The sequence below is a fragment of the Myotis lucifugus genome, unplaced genomic scaffold (genome assembly GCF_000147115.1).
Source record: "Myotis lucifugus unplaced genomic scaffold, Myoluc2.0 scaffold_5, whole genome shotgun sequence".
NCBI lineage: Eukaryota > Metazoa > Chordata > Mammalia > Chiroptera > Vespertilionidae > Myotis > Myotis lucifugus.
The window spans coordinates 12,960,371-12,976,910 of NW_005871053.1; the positions used below are offsets into that span (position 1 = coordinate 12,960,371).

General features: G+C 40.2%; 1 protein-coding gene across 1 annotated transcript in view; it reads left to right on the forward strand.

The window, feature by feature from the left end:
* STK39 (serine/threonine kinase 39) overlaps positions 1 to 16,540 on the forward strand; it is a 228,171-nt gene that overhangs the window by 115,717 nt on the left and 95,914 nt on the right. The window contains exons 11-14 of the mRNA XM_023743558.1: positions 3,179 to 3,301; positions 3,398 to 3,427; positions 9,558 to 9,620; positions 11,359 to 11,426. Of these exons, the coding sequence (XP_023599326.1) occupies positions 3,179 to 3,301; positions 3,398 to 3,427; positions 9,558 to 9,620; positions 11,359 to 11,426 (284 nt within the window). The remainder of the gene's footprint in view (positions 1 to 3,178; positions 3,302 to 3,397; positions 3,428 to 9,557; positions 9,621 to 11,358; positions 11,427 to 16,540) is intronic.

A 16,540-nucleotide genomic window follows, 5' to 3' on the forward strand; every position in this document is an offset into this window, starting at 1 on the left:
CTTTTTCCCCCATTGACCTCTCCCCCGCCACCCCCTCCCCCAAGCACAAGCCCTCGCCACCCGACTGTCTATGTTCATTGGTTTTGCTCATATGTATGCATACAAGTCCTTTGGTTGATCTTTTACCCTCTCACCCCCGCCTTCCCTCATAGGTTGTACAGTCTGTTCAATGCGTCTATGTGCATAGATTATATTTTTAAAGTCAGAGAGATAAAAATGCATTCTACCACCTGTTTCTTGGTTTTACTAAGTAAACAATAGAATAAAGAACAATGTAAAGATAATGCAGAGTCCTGAGGGTGAAAACCTCCCTTTGCCTTATTGTAGGGGTTGGGGGGAAGAGCAGCATTTATACATCTCGTTCTGAAATTTTTATTTTGTAGAATATTCTTCAGTTCCCAAATAAGAACCCCATTTGTTAAACTATGTGCGACTTAGCGTCCTTGGTTCTAAAAGGTAGTATTTGTTTCCTATCCTCCCTGCAAGGATATAATTTTGATGGCCATTTTATTGCTTTCTGGTCTCTTCAGTAGAAGTCAGGGTCACATAAACACACAGTGAGGCTGGGTGTCAAATTGTGCAGCAAGTTTTTTCCCTTCCAGTAAACTGAGAAGGCATTCGAATGAACAACCTTACATTCTTATTCTTGCTATTGTTATGCCATTATTGTATGCTACATAGACTCTTGAATGTTCTTTGTCTTAATTTCTACATTTATTTGTTCAACCAATATTTATTGTTTAAAGGTCCGAACAAACTTGTATTCTTTTTTTTAAACCTTTTTTCTTTATTTTACACCACCACAACCTACACGGTTGCTTTTTTCCAAACTTGTGTTCTTATTCTTGTTATGTGAATATTTTATGCTACATAGATTTTTGAATGTTCTTTGCCTTAATTTCTACATTTATTTTTTCAACTTAAAGGTCCATGCCACCATTTCTTTCATTGTTAGAGCCTAGATCTTTCTCTCTTCCAGCAAATAAAACCAAGAGGGAGACAGCCAGGGTTCTAAAACAACATAGAAATAGAAGATGGCCATTTTATTGGCTGTAGTTGGATCCTGCTTGTAGAAAGGAAACTGACAGATCTTATGCACAGAGAGGAAAAGGAGCATAAACTAAATTTCAGGATATGAGGCTGCACTGTCTTTGAGTGTCTTCAGAAGAGAGAGATGTACTTAGTATAATCTTTTAGATGAGTACTTGAAGAATACTAATTCATTAACCATGCTTGGGTTTACAATTTTAGTAAAAGGAGCTTTGTTCTCTTTCTAAAACACAATTATACTGTTTTCTCACTGTTCAGTTAATTCGTTTTGTGATAGGTGTGGCTTTAAATTCTTTCTTCTAAATGTAGTTATTAACAGATCTTCCTCTATATTGTGCTCATGATTAGTGTTGTTAAGAAAATAACGAATTTTATTATATATGTCAACAGAAATTTATTTTCTCCTATTCGTTTCTTTGTAGCTTAAAATGAACAATCTGTTCTGAAAATACTGAAGTGCATTTCAGCACTTTTTCTGCCATACTTTGCCAGCATCTTTATAAGCACCATTAGAAACACTATCATTAGAGTAAGTCTTTTCAATGACTCAAAATGCAAGCGGAAAAAAATAACTTATGCCAAGCTCAGAAGGGGTTTCGCTAAGTGCTAAGTGTTTTGAAGAAGAGTTCTTTAAAAAAGAATTTTGGTGTGAAAAACTCTTTTTTCTTTTTAAATTGAGCGTAACTATTGGCAGTTATTAATAAGGACTTTTTACTTGCTTTTTAACTTTTTTTTCACTTCTATGTTGGAACTCAAATCTTCTAGACAAGTGATCAGGTTACTTTTATAGGTTCCACAGGGCAATGCCTTAAAATCAGACCCAACCCTGAGCCTGCGTTGTTTATGACCTCACATGGATGGAAATGTATAAATGCTTACTTTACATATAAGTTCTGTGGGTTTCCTCTCCAGATTAATGAAGCTCCCATGAAATAACTAAGTAGTTTCTATTATGGAAAAAAGCCTTTCTTCAAACTCATAGTCTTTCAAAGTCTTCACAGGACATATTTAGACAACTTCTTTTTCACAGTTATTCAATGGCATAAGAAGACTCTCTCATTAGAATGGGAGTCTGGAGACTTTTTTTTCCTTGCCTTTATTTTGCGCTTGTAGCTATTGTCTTGGGCCACTTTTCATCTGTAAAACGAGGGGTTGGACTAAACAGTCTCCAAGGTCCCTTTCCACGTGAAGTATCTCTGAATCAGTGGATCACTGGCGGTTATGGTCACAGTGTGTTCATCTGCTACATTGCTCTGTTTAATTACGGCTCAGTCCATTTATTTTATATTTTAAGGCAAATGGCTTTGGTCAGAAGCTCATCATTCTCACTCATCCTATCCTTTTAAAAGTTTTGCTTTTTCAACCACAAAGACATTTGGAAAGCATACCCCCATGGATTACATCTCTACCCTAGGTTTTTTTTTTTAAGAAATCATTGCAGAAGACTGATTGTAATCTCTTTAGGTTATCTGGTATGGCTGATTATTATCTTGCTGTGTTCCTAGCAGTCTAAGAGTCTCAAAGTGTGCTACAAGGTGTGTTAAGAATAGTCTGATGCTGTTTTGTTTTGCTGAACTAAGTTGAGCAGAATCCTGGGAAAACATGCATGAGGTCAGATTCTGAGAAAGAGCAAGGTGGCGACAGAGGGTATTTGCTTTTCCTTCTTAGGTTTTAGATCGCTGATGCCTCTAGTCTAGTAGCTTCATTAGGCTGCCTGCGTCCTTGTCTTCTCTCAGTCAGCAGTCTACTGCTTGCATGCATTTCTTAGGCAGTTTGGAAGCGCACCATGTGGCTTTTTATGTGTAGTAATTAATAAAGTGCTAATCGAAGCAAAAGCTAAAAATGAACTTGATCCTTAATGGCCGATGCGTGTGATATTCTTCCAAAATATTTTGTTCTACACGTTTATAGTAAAGCATTTCAAGAACACAGTATCTTTAGAAAGAGGATGAGTGTGGGTGTCTGGAGGCTGTGTAGTGAGTCTGGGTATTAACTGCTGGTGATCCCTGAATTCATAACCACTTAGCTTATTTTCAGGGTAGGTGTGTGCCATGTCACCCGAGTAGCAACGCCAGGAAGCACTGTTCACATTGGAGTAGTGAAGAATTGTTATTTTTTTCCTTTTCAGGTCAGAAGAGTTCCTGGATCAAGTGGTCACCTTCATAAAACCGAAGACGGTGACTGGGAGTGGAGTGACGACGAGATGGATGAAAAAAGTGAAGAGGGGAAAGCAGCTTTTTCTCAAGAAAAGGTACATGGCATTGATGATGATTAGCTCACCTGTGTCCATTTCATTTTTGTGGTATTTTTTTGTGTGTATATTAATAAATACATCATTGTTTTACAGTCACGAAGAGTAAAAGAAGAAAATCCTGAGGTGAGTGGTGGTTCTTTATTGATTTTTAATTTTTTTTGCTACTTCATTCTCTGCCCTACCAGCCCCACCCCGGAAGTATCAGCATTTGTTTCACTTGAGGAAGAGACTTCAAAATACTATTCTCATGCAGTGGTAGATAAAAAAGAAAATGGACTTGGCCTTTGCACGTCCCCATTCTGTTTGAGTTCCTTTTGAGCTGTATAGATTGGGACAGGTCACTTTACTCTCAGCCTCAGTTTCCTCCTCTGTCAAAGGGGGATGATCACAATGCTTGCAAAGTTGCCCTGATGATTATTGATGAAATCACCTACAAAAAGCACTCTGGAGTCCTTAGCACAGACTAGTAACACAATTGATCCTAACTCTTGGTATTACTGTCAATTAGAAAACATAGCAGGCATACAGGAAAAATTTCTTTTTGATTTATAGTTTAAAGTAACATATTGGGATGGTTAGCAACTCTAGGTTGAATCTGTGGGTCTTGATTTTTAAATCTCCTGGGTAACTAAGTAGGCAAGGAACACTCTTTTATCAGCTTCCCTTTGAGACTTGGTCATCTTTTGATTAACTCACTTCCTCCAGCTGGTTAATTATCCTAATACCTAATGACTAATGACGACTGTAGTTCAAAGGATGTGTGCTATTTCTCCTAGAGGAAATTTGAGCATATTTAAATGGCCCAGATATTTTACAGACCTAGTAATTAATGTGTACCTTGGTAAATTCTCATTAAGGCAATAGAAGACTTCGGGTTATAAGTGAGTCCTTCCCAACTTTTTAAAATCAGCAGACATTTTCTTTTGATTAAGTGGGATAAATCCTGTTCCACTTTAAGGGGCAATAGGCAGTTGGGCCTTCTAAGAAAACAGCATCAGAGCTACAAGCCACACCTTCCCCTGTTATTGTCCCCTCCCTCTGTTTTCTTCTCATCCTCATGTCACATCGACAGGACTTGTCAAAGGATTTCTCAGTCTGCTGGCTTTCTCTGGGTTACTCTCTTTCACTTCCTGTTTCCTCTAGCTTATGCATTTATCTTTCCATTTTATACATGAAATATATAGTTTAATCAAGGAAGTTATCCCATGAGTTAGTGAGGATGGTGATGAACTCTATAGTAGGACACGTTGACTACACAGATGTGCTGGGCATTTAGGAATGATCCTTACCTGGTATCATGAATTCTGCCCTCTTCTTGACCACTTTCCTATTTTATCTAGAGTAAAATAGTCAAGGTTTTTCATCGATTTTTAAGAGTATCTCTAACTAAAATGGTCAGTTTCACTAACATATAGAACAAACAACATAATTCAAATAGCACCATAGACCCAAAAAGCATTCGTTATTGGTTCACTGCAGGATATCCTCGTTGGATTATAGTCACTGCATCCATCCTTACTAGGTCAGACTGATGTGTTATTTGGATAATAGTATCTGTTGGGTGGGAATAAGGGGGCTTCTCAGGAGAAAGAGAAGTTGTCACCTCTAGTAAATGCCACGAATGTTTTCCAGATTACAGTGGTTCTCTGACTAAAGGAAGGGGATTCTGGAAGCACTGATGTGCCTTTTGGTTGTACCTCAAACCTTAATTAAGACTATCGGCTCAGCCTGAAAGATTCTTTACAAGAAATCATTTGGTGCAGGTACAATCAAATGGTTAAGGGACACAGATAATTTGTTCTTCTAATGTAGTCATCCTCCCCACCCCCCACAACAATTTAGTATGAATTCAATGTCAAAAATATAGGAACATGGGAAGCGTGTTACAGTGAACATGCACATACCTATCACCTGGATTCTACCACGACTATATTTGCTTAATCACATGCACATAATCTATTCACCCATCAGTCTATCTTCATTTTGCCATGCATTTCAAAGCAAATTGCAGACATCCACCCCCTTTCCCCTGTTACTTTATTACTCACATACTGATTTTTGAGAAAGCACGGAGAGCAAGAATTTTATGCCCTTAACCTTTAGAAAACTCTTGGTACAAAGAATTTCTGCTGACTTCTGATTATTTTAGAATTGATAGTAAGTTTAGAAATGGAAACTCCCTTTTCGTCCTCTTTCATTGCTGTTCCTCTTGGAGTTTATTTTGTTGGGGAAAACAGTATCAGAGCTACAAGCCACTTGTAGAAAAACAGAGTGCAGTTCCTATCCTTTTGGAGCTGACATTCTAACGGGAATAAACGGGAATAATAACCTTCATAAATACATAAATTATGTGGTGTCTTTCCATGGAATAGAAATAATGGGAAAATAGAAAGGGTGGAGGTACAGGTAGTGTGGAAGGGGGTTGTAATTTTAAGTAGGTTGGTCAAGGTAGGTCTTATGGAGAAGGGACATAGAGTAAAGACATGTGAAAGGTTTGAAAGGCTTCAGTAGAATAAAGCTACAAAAAGACCACTTTTTTCTTGCTCCTCTCACCCCTGTGACTGTCACTTCTTTCCACAGAGGTTATCAGTTTGCAGTATTTTCTTTGTGAGTGCTAAACAAAAAACAACCAAAAAAAAGACCTTTAGGGTGGTCCCAAATCAAATCAGAATGGTGGCCTTGTAAGAAGAGGAAATTTAATTTGGACACACAGGAGGAGTATTGGCCCGGCCAGTGTGGCTCTATGGTTGAACATCGACCTATGAACCAGGAGATCACGGTTTGATTCCCAGTCCAGGTACATGCTGGGTTGCTGGCTCAATTCCCAGTAGGGGCCATGAAGGAGGCAGCTGATCAATGATTCTCTTTATTAGTGATATTTCTATCTGCCCCTCTCCCTTCTTTTCTCTGAAATCAATAAAAACATTTTTTTTAAAGAGGCATATTGAAGCATTTTATTATAGTCTAGGCTACGTTAATTGTGCAAATGTTCTGTTTCCCAACTCTGACGTTTTTTTCTGAGGAGAAAATGCATTTGGTGTGGATTTAGGTTGAGTTAATTTTACTAGAGATTAGTCACAATGTGAAAGCTACATTTATTGCTTATAGTACTCCATTGAGTGACATGCCTGATGATTATTAAAACTGACTTTAGCTTTAAAAAATTTTTTCTGATGACAATGTGTTTTCCAAGTGCCTATTAGCTCTCATACATGTTTTTACATATATCTCCATTTGTAGATGGAGGGAAAGATTTGATTTCTCCCTCCAAATTTATTATACTTAGCCTTTAAAATCACAGACAGTTTCAACTAGATCAGCGGTTCTCAACCTGTGGGTCGCGAACCCTTCAGCAGTCAAACGACCCTTTCACAGGGGTCGCCTAAGACCATCCTGCATATCAGATATTTACATTACGATTCATAACAGTAGCAAAATTACAGTTATGAAGTAGCAACGAAAATAATTTTATGGTTGGGTCACAACATGAGAAACTGTATTTAAAGGGCCAGAAGGTTGAGAACCACTGAGCTAGATACTTTTATCATACCACTTTTTTAAAAAGGCCTTCTTATTTCAGGTAACTGGCTTCCAACTAGTTGTGAGAAAACTTAGATTTGTGACCAAAAAGCGTCTGTATTTCTAAAAATCATTTTCTTTTGGAACAATTCTATTATTTTTTTAATATATATATTTTATTTATTTCAGAGAGGAAGGGAGATAGAGAGATAGAAACATCAATGATAAGAGAGAATCATTGATTGGCTGCATCCTGCATAGCCCCCACTGGGGGGCATTGAGCCTGCAACCCCAGCATGTGCCCCTGGCCAGAATTGAACCTCGAACCCTTTAGTCCGCAGGCTGGTGCTCTATCCACTGAGCCAAACTGGCTAGGGCTGGAATAATTTTAGATTTGTGGAAAATTCGCAAAGGTCTACGTAGCCCAGAGTTTCCATACACTCCTCACCCAGGTTCCTCCCCTGCATTAATTTATCACGTGGCCCCGGTATGCTTGTCACAGCTGAGAAGCCAGCAGTGCTTCATAACCATCAACTACCCGCAGACCACTCATAGTTCACTCATTTCCCACTACGTCCTTGTCCTTTCTCTGCCCCAGGATCCACTCCAGATAAACAGATTGCATTCGGCCACGGTCATTTTAAAATAGAAACCAAAAACAGTAGGCAGAGCTCTCTGACAAATTGGAAAGCAGACCTTATCCCTTTCTTCTCTCCATTCCAGGACCTTATCCTCTTTCAGCCAGTCCGGAGGCCTGTTTCCAGGGCGGTGTCCAATATTAACCTATTATTCTCCCTCCCCCCTATCAAAACACCATTCTCTCAAATGTGCTTCTTTTTTAAAAAAATATATATTTTATTGATTTTTTTTACAGAGAGGAAGGGAGAGGGATAGAGAGTTAGAAACATCGATGAGAGAGAAACATCCATCAGTTTCCTCCTGCACACCTCTTACTGGGGATGTGCCCGCAACCAAGGTACATGCCCTTGACAGGAATCGAACCTGGGACCTTTCAGTCCGCAGGCCGATGCTCTATCCACTGAGCCAAACTGGTTAGGGCTCAAATGTGCTTCTTATAAGCAAATTGTTTAACAGCAAAAGAATTCCAATAGACAAATTCATTTTATGTTGTTGGTGAATGGCAGCTTAGTGCGTTAGCTTTTCTGTAAGAATGTGTGTCCAGAAGGCATGCCCCAAACAGACAGAATGGAGTTTATAACGGTGATGTTTGGGGGCCTGTAGGTGGTTGCCAAGGAGGACGTTTGTATGGGGAACCCCCCTCTTCACCACTCCTGGGAAGCTCTGCACATTTTCAGAGGGTCAGAGCGGTCACCCGCATTGCTCGTGAACCAGGGAGAGCCTCAGGCTGGCCCCTTGGTTACATGTGCGGTTACATCTGCACAGGGAGTGAGGTTACAGAGTGCATGCGGCTCCAGCCCCCAGGAATAAGAGGGCTCCTCAGGGGAAAAGATGTTGTCACTTCTAGTAAATACCATGAAGGTTTTCCAGATTACAGTGGTTCTCTGACTAAAGGCAGGAGATTCTGGAAGCACTGATGTGCCTTTTGGTTGTACCTCAAACCTTAATTAAGACTATGGGCTCAGCCTGAAAGATTCTTTACAAGAAATCATTTGGTGCAGGTGCAATCTTTCTGGCTGGTTAAGGGACACAGGTAATTTGTTCTTCTAATGTAGCCATCCCCCGCCCCCAACAATTTAGTATGAATTTAGTGTCAAAAATATAGGAATATGGGAAGCGTGTTACAGTGAACATGCTCATACCTATCACCGGGATCTGACCACGACTATATTTGCTTAATCACATGCACATAATCTATTCACCCATCAGTCTATCTTCATTTTGCCATGCATTTCAAAGCAAATTGCAGACATCCACCCTTTTCCCCTGTTACTTTATTACTCACATACTGATTTTTGAGAAAGCACGGAGAGCAAGGATTTTATGCCCTTAACCTTTAGAAAACTCTTGGTACAAAGAATTTCTGCTGACTTCTGATTATTTTAGAATTGATAGTAAGTTTAGAAATGGAAACTCCCTTTTCGTCCTTTTTCATTGCTGTTCCTCTTGGAGTTTATTTTGGTCTTTCAATTTTTGTTCAGGGCAGAGTTCACAAAAGTAGGGCTTGATGCTAAAATATTTTGGGTATCACATTAGGGCCGGGTTTCCAACTTTGAGAGAAAAATAGAACCTATCACTGTGGCATTCCTGTTTCCGAACATGTTTTAAAAACCTAACTATCCCTTTATGTTTTTGAAACCCAGTGAATAAATTGTTCAAAGTAATCATGAAAGGGGTAGGTTTTAGTAGTCTTAACATCCTTTCATTAGGAGGCCCTTAACTTTAAATGAAATTACAGGATAAGAAAAAATGGTCCTGAGCATTTTTCTGTTACTGAGTTTAAAATAGTCCATGCCTTTCACTTCAGCACTGTGGTTCTTTAAAAGCATTTGGGTGAGTCGGGGCACTTCTTAAAGATACAGTTCTTTCCTGTCCCCATGAAATTCTGAATTAGTCTGAGTGCAGGGCAGAAATATGTGTCCCAGGTAATTCCAATGCAGAGAGCAAAAGGACCTCACGTTGGGAAATACTGCTTTAAAATTACCTAGGTTATTTAAAATGTTTGTCTCTGATAATTGGGGCTTCATGCAACCACACTGGCCCTAATGTCTCATTTTGGTTTCCTTAATTGCTGTAACGGTGGCTCTCTTAACAGATTGCGGTGAACGCCAGCGGCATACCCGAGCAGATACAGTCCCTTTCTGTGCAGGACTCCCAGGTATGATTCTCCGCCAGTCATTTATGTCTAAGATGCTCTGTGAATAGATTTTTAAGAAAAACTAGCACTTGAGAAAGATGGATAATTTCAGGGTAGCGCTTCCAAATCAGGGGCCTGTAAACTCTTTTTGTTTAATAGGCATGGAGAAAAGAATACTGTCACTATTGACCATGACTTTCAGGGCCTCCAACCTTTAAATGATGGGCTCAAGAGCAAGAATTGAATGTTAGACTGCCTCTGAAATTGCTGGTACTGTGTGAAACAAGAAAAGGAAAGAAAATGACTCACCATTCTGTTAGATTCCAGCCATAAAACACTGTAGTTAATTGATACTTTTCTTCTTTGTTCCTGGTTGGATTTCTGTAACCTGTTTTCCTAATTCTTTTATCATTGACTTTTATGGGCCAATTTATCTCTACAACTTGCCTTATAAAAAAATAATAGTTCAGTGCCTGTGAGATGCATTTGTGTTAAATGTTACATGACACAAGATGTGTGCCACGAGCTGGGTCGGGTGCTAGTGAAGGGTGATGACCTGTCAGCGGACAGCGAGCCAGAGTGCAGGCGCCCATCCGGTTTTGCTGAATAATTAATGGGCAAGCCCTCTGCGCTCACACTGGTTATACTATTAAGCCTCAATAGCTTTAGCAATCACAAGTTTCCCCCCCAAGTCTGCCTATTCCATTGGAATTCGTTTCTAGCCTACCTGATCTGTGTTTTATGAATTGGTTGCATACTGAGGAGACAGTGAGATTTCATGGTTGCAGGAAGCAACCATTTCATGTCTGAGGTGAGAGATCTAGTCCTTGCCCTTATTTTATAGCTGAGGAAGCAAAGTTCTGCAGTGGTTAAGTGGCTCATGAAGGTTGCGCTACTGGTTAGCGCAGAGGCAGGGTTCAGTGTAGGTCTTCACACTATCAGGCAACTCAGTAAAACACCTGGCGACACACTGGAGGGGTTGGTTGAACGATGAAAGGCAAGCCAGGCATAATAATAATTCAGAAGGCAAAGAGAGCAAACAGGAAAAGGCATTAGGATAACTAGAGATGTGTAAGGTGCTGCAGGTTATGCCTTGTTTTCATATCTACTCTTTTGTTCTCCCAGAAACCTTTTGAGGCAAGTACCTATCCCCATTTTGTAAATGGGAAAATAGGTTCAGAGAATGACTTGCCCACAGTTACATAGCTGGTCAGTGGCAGAGCCAAGGCTTGACTTGCAATCCCTTATTTTTCTACTCTAACAGGAAGGTCTACCTACTCACGTGCAGGGATTGACAGGAGGGGTAGGCTGTGTAGTGGAGGCATCATGACTGGTGATCTGTATTCAAGGAAATAGGCTCGAGGTGAGAAAGGCACAAAAGATAAACAGCAGCCTAGTCTACTGGTTCCACCTTCCTCTGCATCCTGAGGTTTCAGGTGCCCAAACAAATCTCCGTGCACCCCCATGGCCCAGTGGGGCACAGTCCATGGCTCTGGTTGCCAGGTGCCCCATTAGATGCCTGAGCCACCTTCTTTGGACTTACTGTAATTTATACCAACTGTTTATAGGGCTCATGCTACAGTGAAATACCAGTGGTCACAATTCGACCGCCGCACAGAGGTGATATGTGGCTAAATAAGACCAACACGTGTAAAGATGTAATTTTCAGAAAGAAAGGGATGTATGAATCAAGGAATGTCATGATTTCATTTGTTTGTTTCCTGAGTTTATGACACTGTGTGCTGTTGTGTTTTTAAAGGGCCTGCCCAACGCTAATGAGGACTTCAGAGAAGGTTCTTGCGCTGTGAACCTGGTTTTAAGATTAAGGTAAGTAATATTGTTCACTTTGCAGTGCTTTTCCTGTAGTACAATATTCCGGTCTCCTTCATTAACTTTTCATAGCATTAGCATAAAGTAAGACTGCTAACTTCCTGGATTTCCCGGAGCAGCCAGTGTATGCTGTGTTCCCAGGACTAATTGCTCTCTTCTGGTTGCTTACCAAGAAACAGCAAGAAAGCAAAGCACCATCTGAGTGTGTCTGCAGGCGCAATGCACCCTTCATTAAGTTTTCTTTTCCTTGCCTTTTCATTCTCGGGTTTTTCTTTTTCTTTTTTACAATGCAAGATCACAGTAAGGGACTTTTAATGAGTTTCTTTCACACTTCAGCAGCCGGTCTCTGTCAGAAATAAACCATGCTTGTACTACAAGTGGCCTGTTCAGAACATTCTTCAGTGGCAGGTTTGATCAGCCACTGTGGAGAAATGACAGATCTATTTTGAAATGGATACAAATATGGTGCCCGGCAGTAGAGTCCTTGTATCTAGTGTAAATGACAGCTCCTTCTATGTCAAGGATTTTTAAATTTTAAGGTCCATGTTCTTTGTTAAGAATTTGGTGTCTCGGGACAAAAGAAATGTGCTTAAACTTAATTATAAAGAGCTGAATTTACCAGGTCAATCAGAATACGGGCACATTTTATAAGGTGTCTTAACATAAGTTATACACATTCTCCTTTGACAACCATACACATAAAGCACATGGCTAATGGGCCATTTTCAGAGCTGTGGCTGTAAAATGCAGGTTCATTGTCAAGGTTTGTTTCCAGCCCTCTGCGTTATCGTGGTCTGTCAGGGCAGATTATCGTTGCCATAATCACCCCTTCCTTCTGACGCCGTTCACAACCTGCAGCGCATTTCCTCATCCTTACCAGGGGACTCTCACAACAACCCTTGGTGTAATTTAACTCAGAGTTGATTTCCCAAGAAATCAAGAAGTGAAATTACCTCCAAGACCGTTTTCCTTATATTTGAAAGTAGCCTTGCTTAGGAGTTACAATTAGTGTATTTTGCGAGCCCTGAATAATGAAATAGCTCATTCCCTTCGTATTTGACTTTGGAGCCAGGTACTCCTGTCATTTATTTTCACTTGTTCATTTATTCATTCAGTCCACCCGTATTCATGAGAAACCCATGCCGAGCTGGGCTCAGTGTTTGTCACTGAGATGCAGGGGTGAGGAGACTGTGAAGGTCACGGTCTAGTCCACTGAGTGTGTGGTGCTGGAAGTGACCTTTAGAATCCAGTCATCCAGTCTCCTACTTGGTTCATGCGGGAATCGTTTCTCTGGTGTCCCTGCTGGGTATTTACCCAGCCTCTGCACATCCTTCTGCTCACTGTTTTCCCAGGATCACCCCCATGAACATGAAAAGCTTTCATTGTGATAGTTCATCTTCCTCCTGAAGATTCAGCTGACCCTCCTGTTCGGGGCTCCTATGGGCTCAAATTCTGGCCCTCAGAGCAACTGTCAGTCTCTCTGGATAAAAGCCTCCTGAAGAGTGCGTTAAAATGCATGTTTCAACCCTTCCCTTCAACTATTGTTCTGCACTAGGTACTAGAACAATACGGGACTAATGCATCCCTCATTTTTCTGAGAGCCATTTGTATATTGCAAGGCTTGTTCTTATCTTTTCTCAGGCAGAACAGTGCATGGAACTTCAGTCATGCTTCTCATAATATAGTTAGTTCTCTGTCCCCCTCATAATCCTGGATGTTCAACTTTATTGACATTTAGTCCACACCTGCTTTTGTTACCTTTTCCCTCATAGGTCTAGGGCAGTGATGGCGAACCTTTTGAGCTCGGCGTGTCAGCATTTTGAAAAACCCTAACTTAACTCTGGTGCCATGTCACATATAGAAATTTTTTTGATATTTACAACCATAGTAAAACAAAGACTTATATTTTTGATATTTATTTTATATATTTAAATGCCATTTAACAAAGAAAAATCAACCAACAAAATGAGTTCGCGTGTCACCTCTGACACGCGTGTCATAGGATCGCCATCACTGGTCTAGGGGGTGGTTTTCCTGAGTTTGTGGCTTATTTCACTACTCCTACAGGATGCTCTATGAAGAAATAAGTAATGAAACAGTGTGTATGGAATCTACCTATTATATTTACACACAAACACACCTTTTTTTTGAAATCACAAGGAACATTAACATTAAAGGTTCTAAGAAAAGTCTTGTAGGGAAGGAATTTATTTACCAAGCCTATTTGACCTCAGGATTCTTTTCATGGAATTGTTTTCCAGTTTAACATTATCCCTTTTAAATGTGGCACCTGTATTTACCTAAAGGCCTCATGATGTGGTCTGAGCAGGCTGAATACAGTAGTGAGATCATGTGACTTTTTGCAAATCACAAGCTATATTTTTCCTAAACAGGCCAAGTTTCCATTGCCTTTTGAAATATCCATGTACCTTGGCAAATTAGCATGACCTAAAACTCAGACTAAACCTGATTTTGATTTTTTCATTTGAAGGTCTATCAAGCCTAATTCTGAACTGCAACATGTGTTTTAACATTCTCTGTCTTAACATTACCACTATAATAATGAATCTGTTGGTTTTGATTCATTGCTAGCCCACCATACATTTCACTCTTGATTGTCAATGTGTCATATTAGTTACAGTGTTTGGTTTATCATTTTGGCAAGTGATGATATCCAATCTTTGACATCTTTATCCAAAACATTGATTAGTTCAGTAGTTCAAATAGGAGAGAGCCTCTGGCATCTGTTAGAAACTGCTCACTGTCTTAAGTGACTTTCAATAATTGCCTAGTATTTTATGATATAGTTGCTCAACCAGAACCAAATCCTATTGACTCCCCGGCCTTTTAAGTGAATGTTAACTATTCAGAAGGATGTCATAAAAGGATCCATTGGAAGTGTTGCTGAAATTAAGACATGCTATAACTATGGTATTTTTCTGAATCTAACTACATAGAAACATCTTCACAAAATGGGAATGATTTTTATTATAACTTATTTTCAGCGAACATTTGTATAGTTGTTTGTATACATCTCCCCCCTATAGTTTTACAAGGTCTTTCTTTAAATTAGTGTTGTTGTTTTTTTATATTTGAGAACTTATGACTCTCTCAGAATATACTGTTAGACCCCTCAAAGGACAATCCTTGTACTTTAACTTGAGAAATAGCCTTTTAAAGTGAAAGGTTAAATGCTGTTAAGTTTTTGTGATCACTCTGTGCTGATAGTGTAAACAGCACATGCATTTATTCTTTCTATAAATGTTTATTGAGCACCTACTATGTACACGGTGCTATTCTAGGTGCTGTAATACAATGAGGCGGGGGGCGGGGTAACAAAATTTCTTGCCCTCCAAAAGCTTACATTTTGAAGGTGGGGAGAAGAACAATTCAAATATTTATATTCTGTGTTATGATATATAAATTCTCTGAGGATAGAAAGCATAGGGAGTGCTATTCTATATTGAGGAAGGCATAGGGGTTTTCTACTGCTGCATAACCAGTTACCACAAACTTAGTGGCTTAAAACAATACCCATTTACTATCTCTCAGTTTCTTTAGGTCAGAAGTCTGGGCACAGCTGAGATGGTTTCTCCGCTGTGTCTCACAAGGCTGTAATTCAGGCTTCCTTGGAGCTCAAGGTCTTCCAAGCTCCTCTGGGTGTTGTCAGAATTCAGTTCCTTGCAGTTGTGGACTGAAGTCCTCACTCCTTCAGACCATCTCATTCCACAGGTAGTTCACAAGGTGACCTGTCTTTATTTCAAGGGCAGCAAGAGACCCTCTCCCTTCTCCTCCAAGGGCTCAGTCCTCCTGTTAAAGGTTGAAGCCCGTTCTATCTAGGACAGTGATGGCGAACCTTTTGAGCTCGGCGTGTCAGCATTTTGAAAAACCCTAACTTAACTCTGGTGCCGTGTCACTTATAGAAATTTTTTGATATTTGCAACCATAGTAAAACAAAGAGTTATATTTTTGATATTTATTTTATATATTTAAATGCCATTTAACAAAGAAAAATCAACCAAAAAAATGAGTTCGCGTGTCACCTCTGACACGTGTGTCATAGGTTCGTCATCACTGATCTAAGATAATGTCCTTTTTGAGTAAATCAGAATCAGCCAATTTGGAACTTTTAATTACATCTGCAAGATCCCTTCACCTTATCACATAACATAACTTAATGGTGGAATGGCAGCCCATCGTATCTAAAGACCCCACTCCCACTCAGTGGAGAGGATTATGCAGGACATGTTCACCTGGGTGCAGGGCATATTGGAGGCCATCCTAAAATTCTGCCTTCCACAGCAGGGTGCTCTGAATACAGTGACATTTGAGCAGACCACTGATGGAACTGGGGATTCAAGCAATAAGGTTGTTTGGAGGAAAAGAGTTCTATACAGAGCAAACAGTGATTGCAAAGGTTCTGAGTGGGGAGCATGTTAGTACAGTTATAAACCAGGCAGGGCCCCAGAGGGACAGCGTGGTAGGGGTGAGGTCAGAGAGCTGGCAGGGGCTGAATTATGCAGGACTGTGGAGCCTGTGGTGAAGACTTTGGATTTCTCTGTTAGTGGGTGGGAACCATTGGAGGTTTGTGAGCAGGAGAGTGATATGTGAGTTAAATTTTAAAATGAGCACTGTGGTTGCTTTATGGAGAGACCCTTTAGGGTGGGAGCAGGGAGTGGTGATGTGACCCGGACCAGTGTGGGGAGTAATGGAGGTGGTACCAATTATTGAAATCTGGTTAGAGGAGTGAGAACTCAGAGATTACTCAAGGTTTGGGCTTGAAAATGTGGGTGTATGGAGTTGCTGTTTCCTGAGTTGGGGTTGCAGGTTTGGGTAGAATCAAGAGTTCAGGTTCAGATATGGTAAATTTGGGCTGTCTAGTGGATATCTGTGTGATGATATAGGTTGCATGAGTCTAGATTTCAAAGGAAATACATATCTAGGCTAGAGGTATACATTCGAGAACTGTTGGTACCTGCGGTATTTCATTTAAAGCTATGAAAATTATATGCGCTCACCTAAAGGAGTGATGAGGGTAAAGAAGACTGATCTGGTGTACTCTCAGGCAGTGCATGGATGAGGAGCAATCAATTGATTGGCAAGGAGAGGCT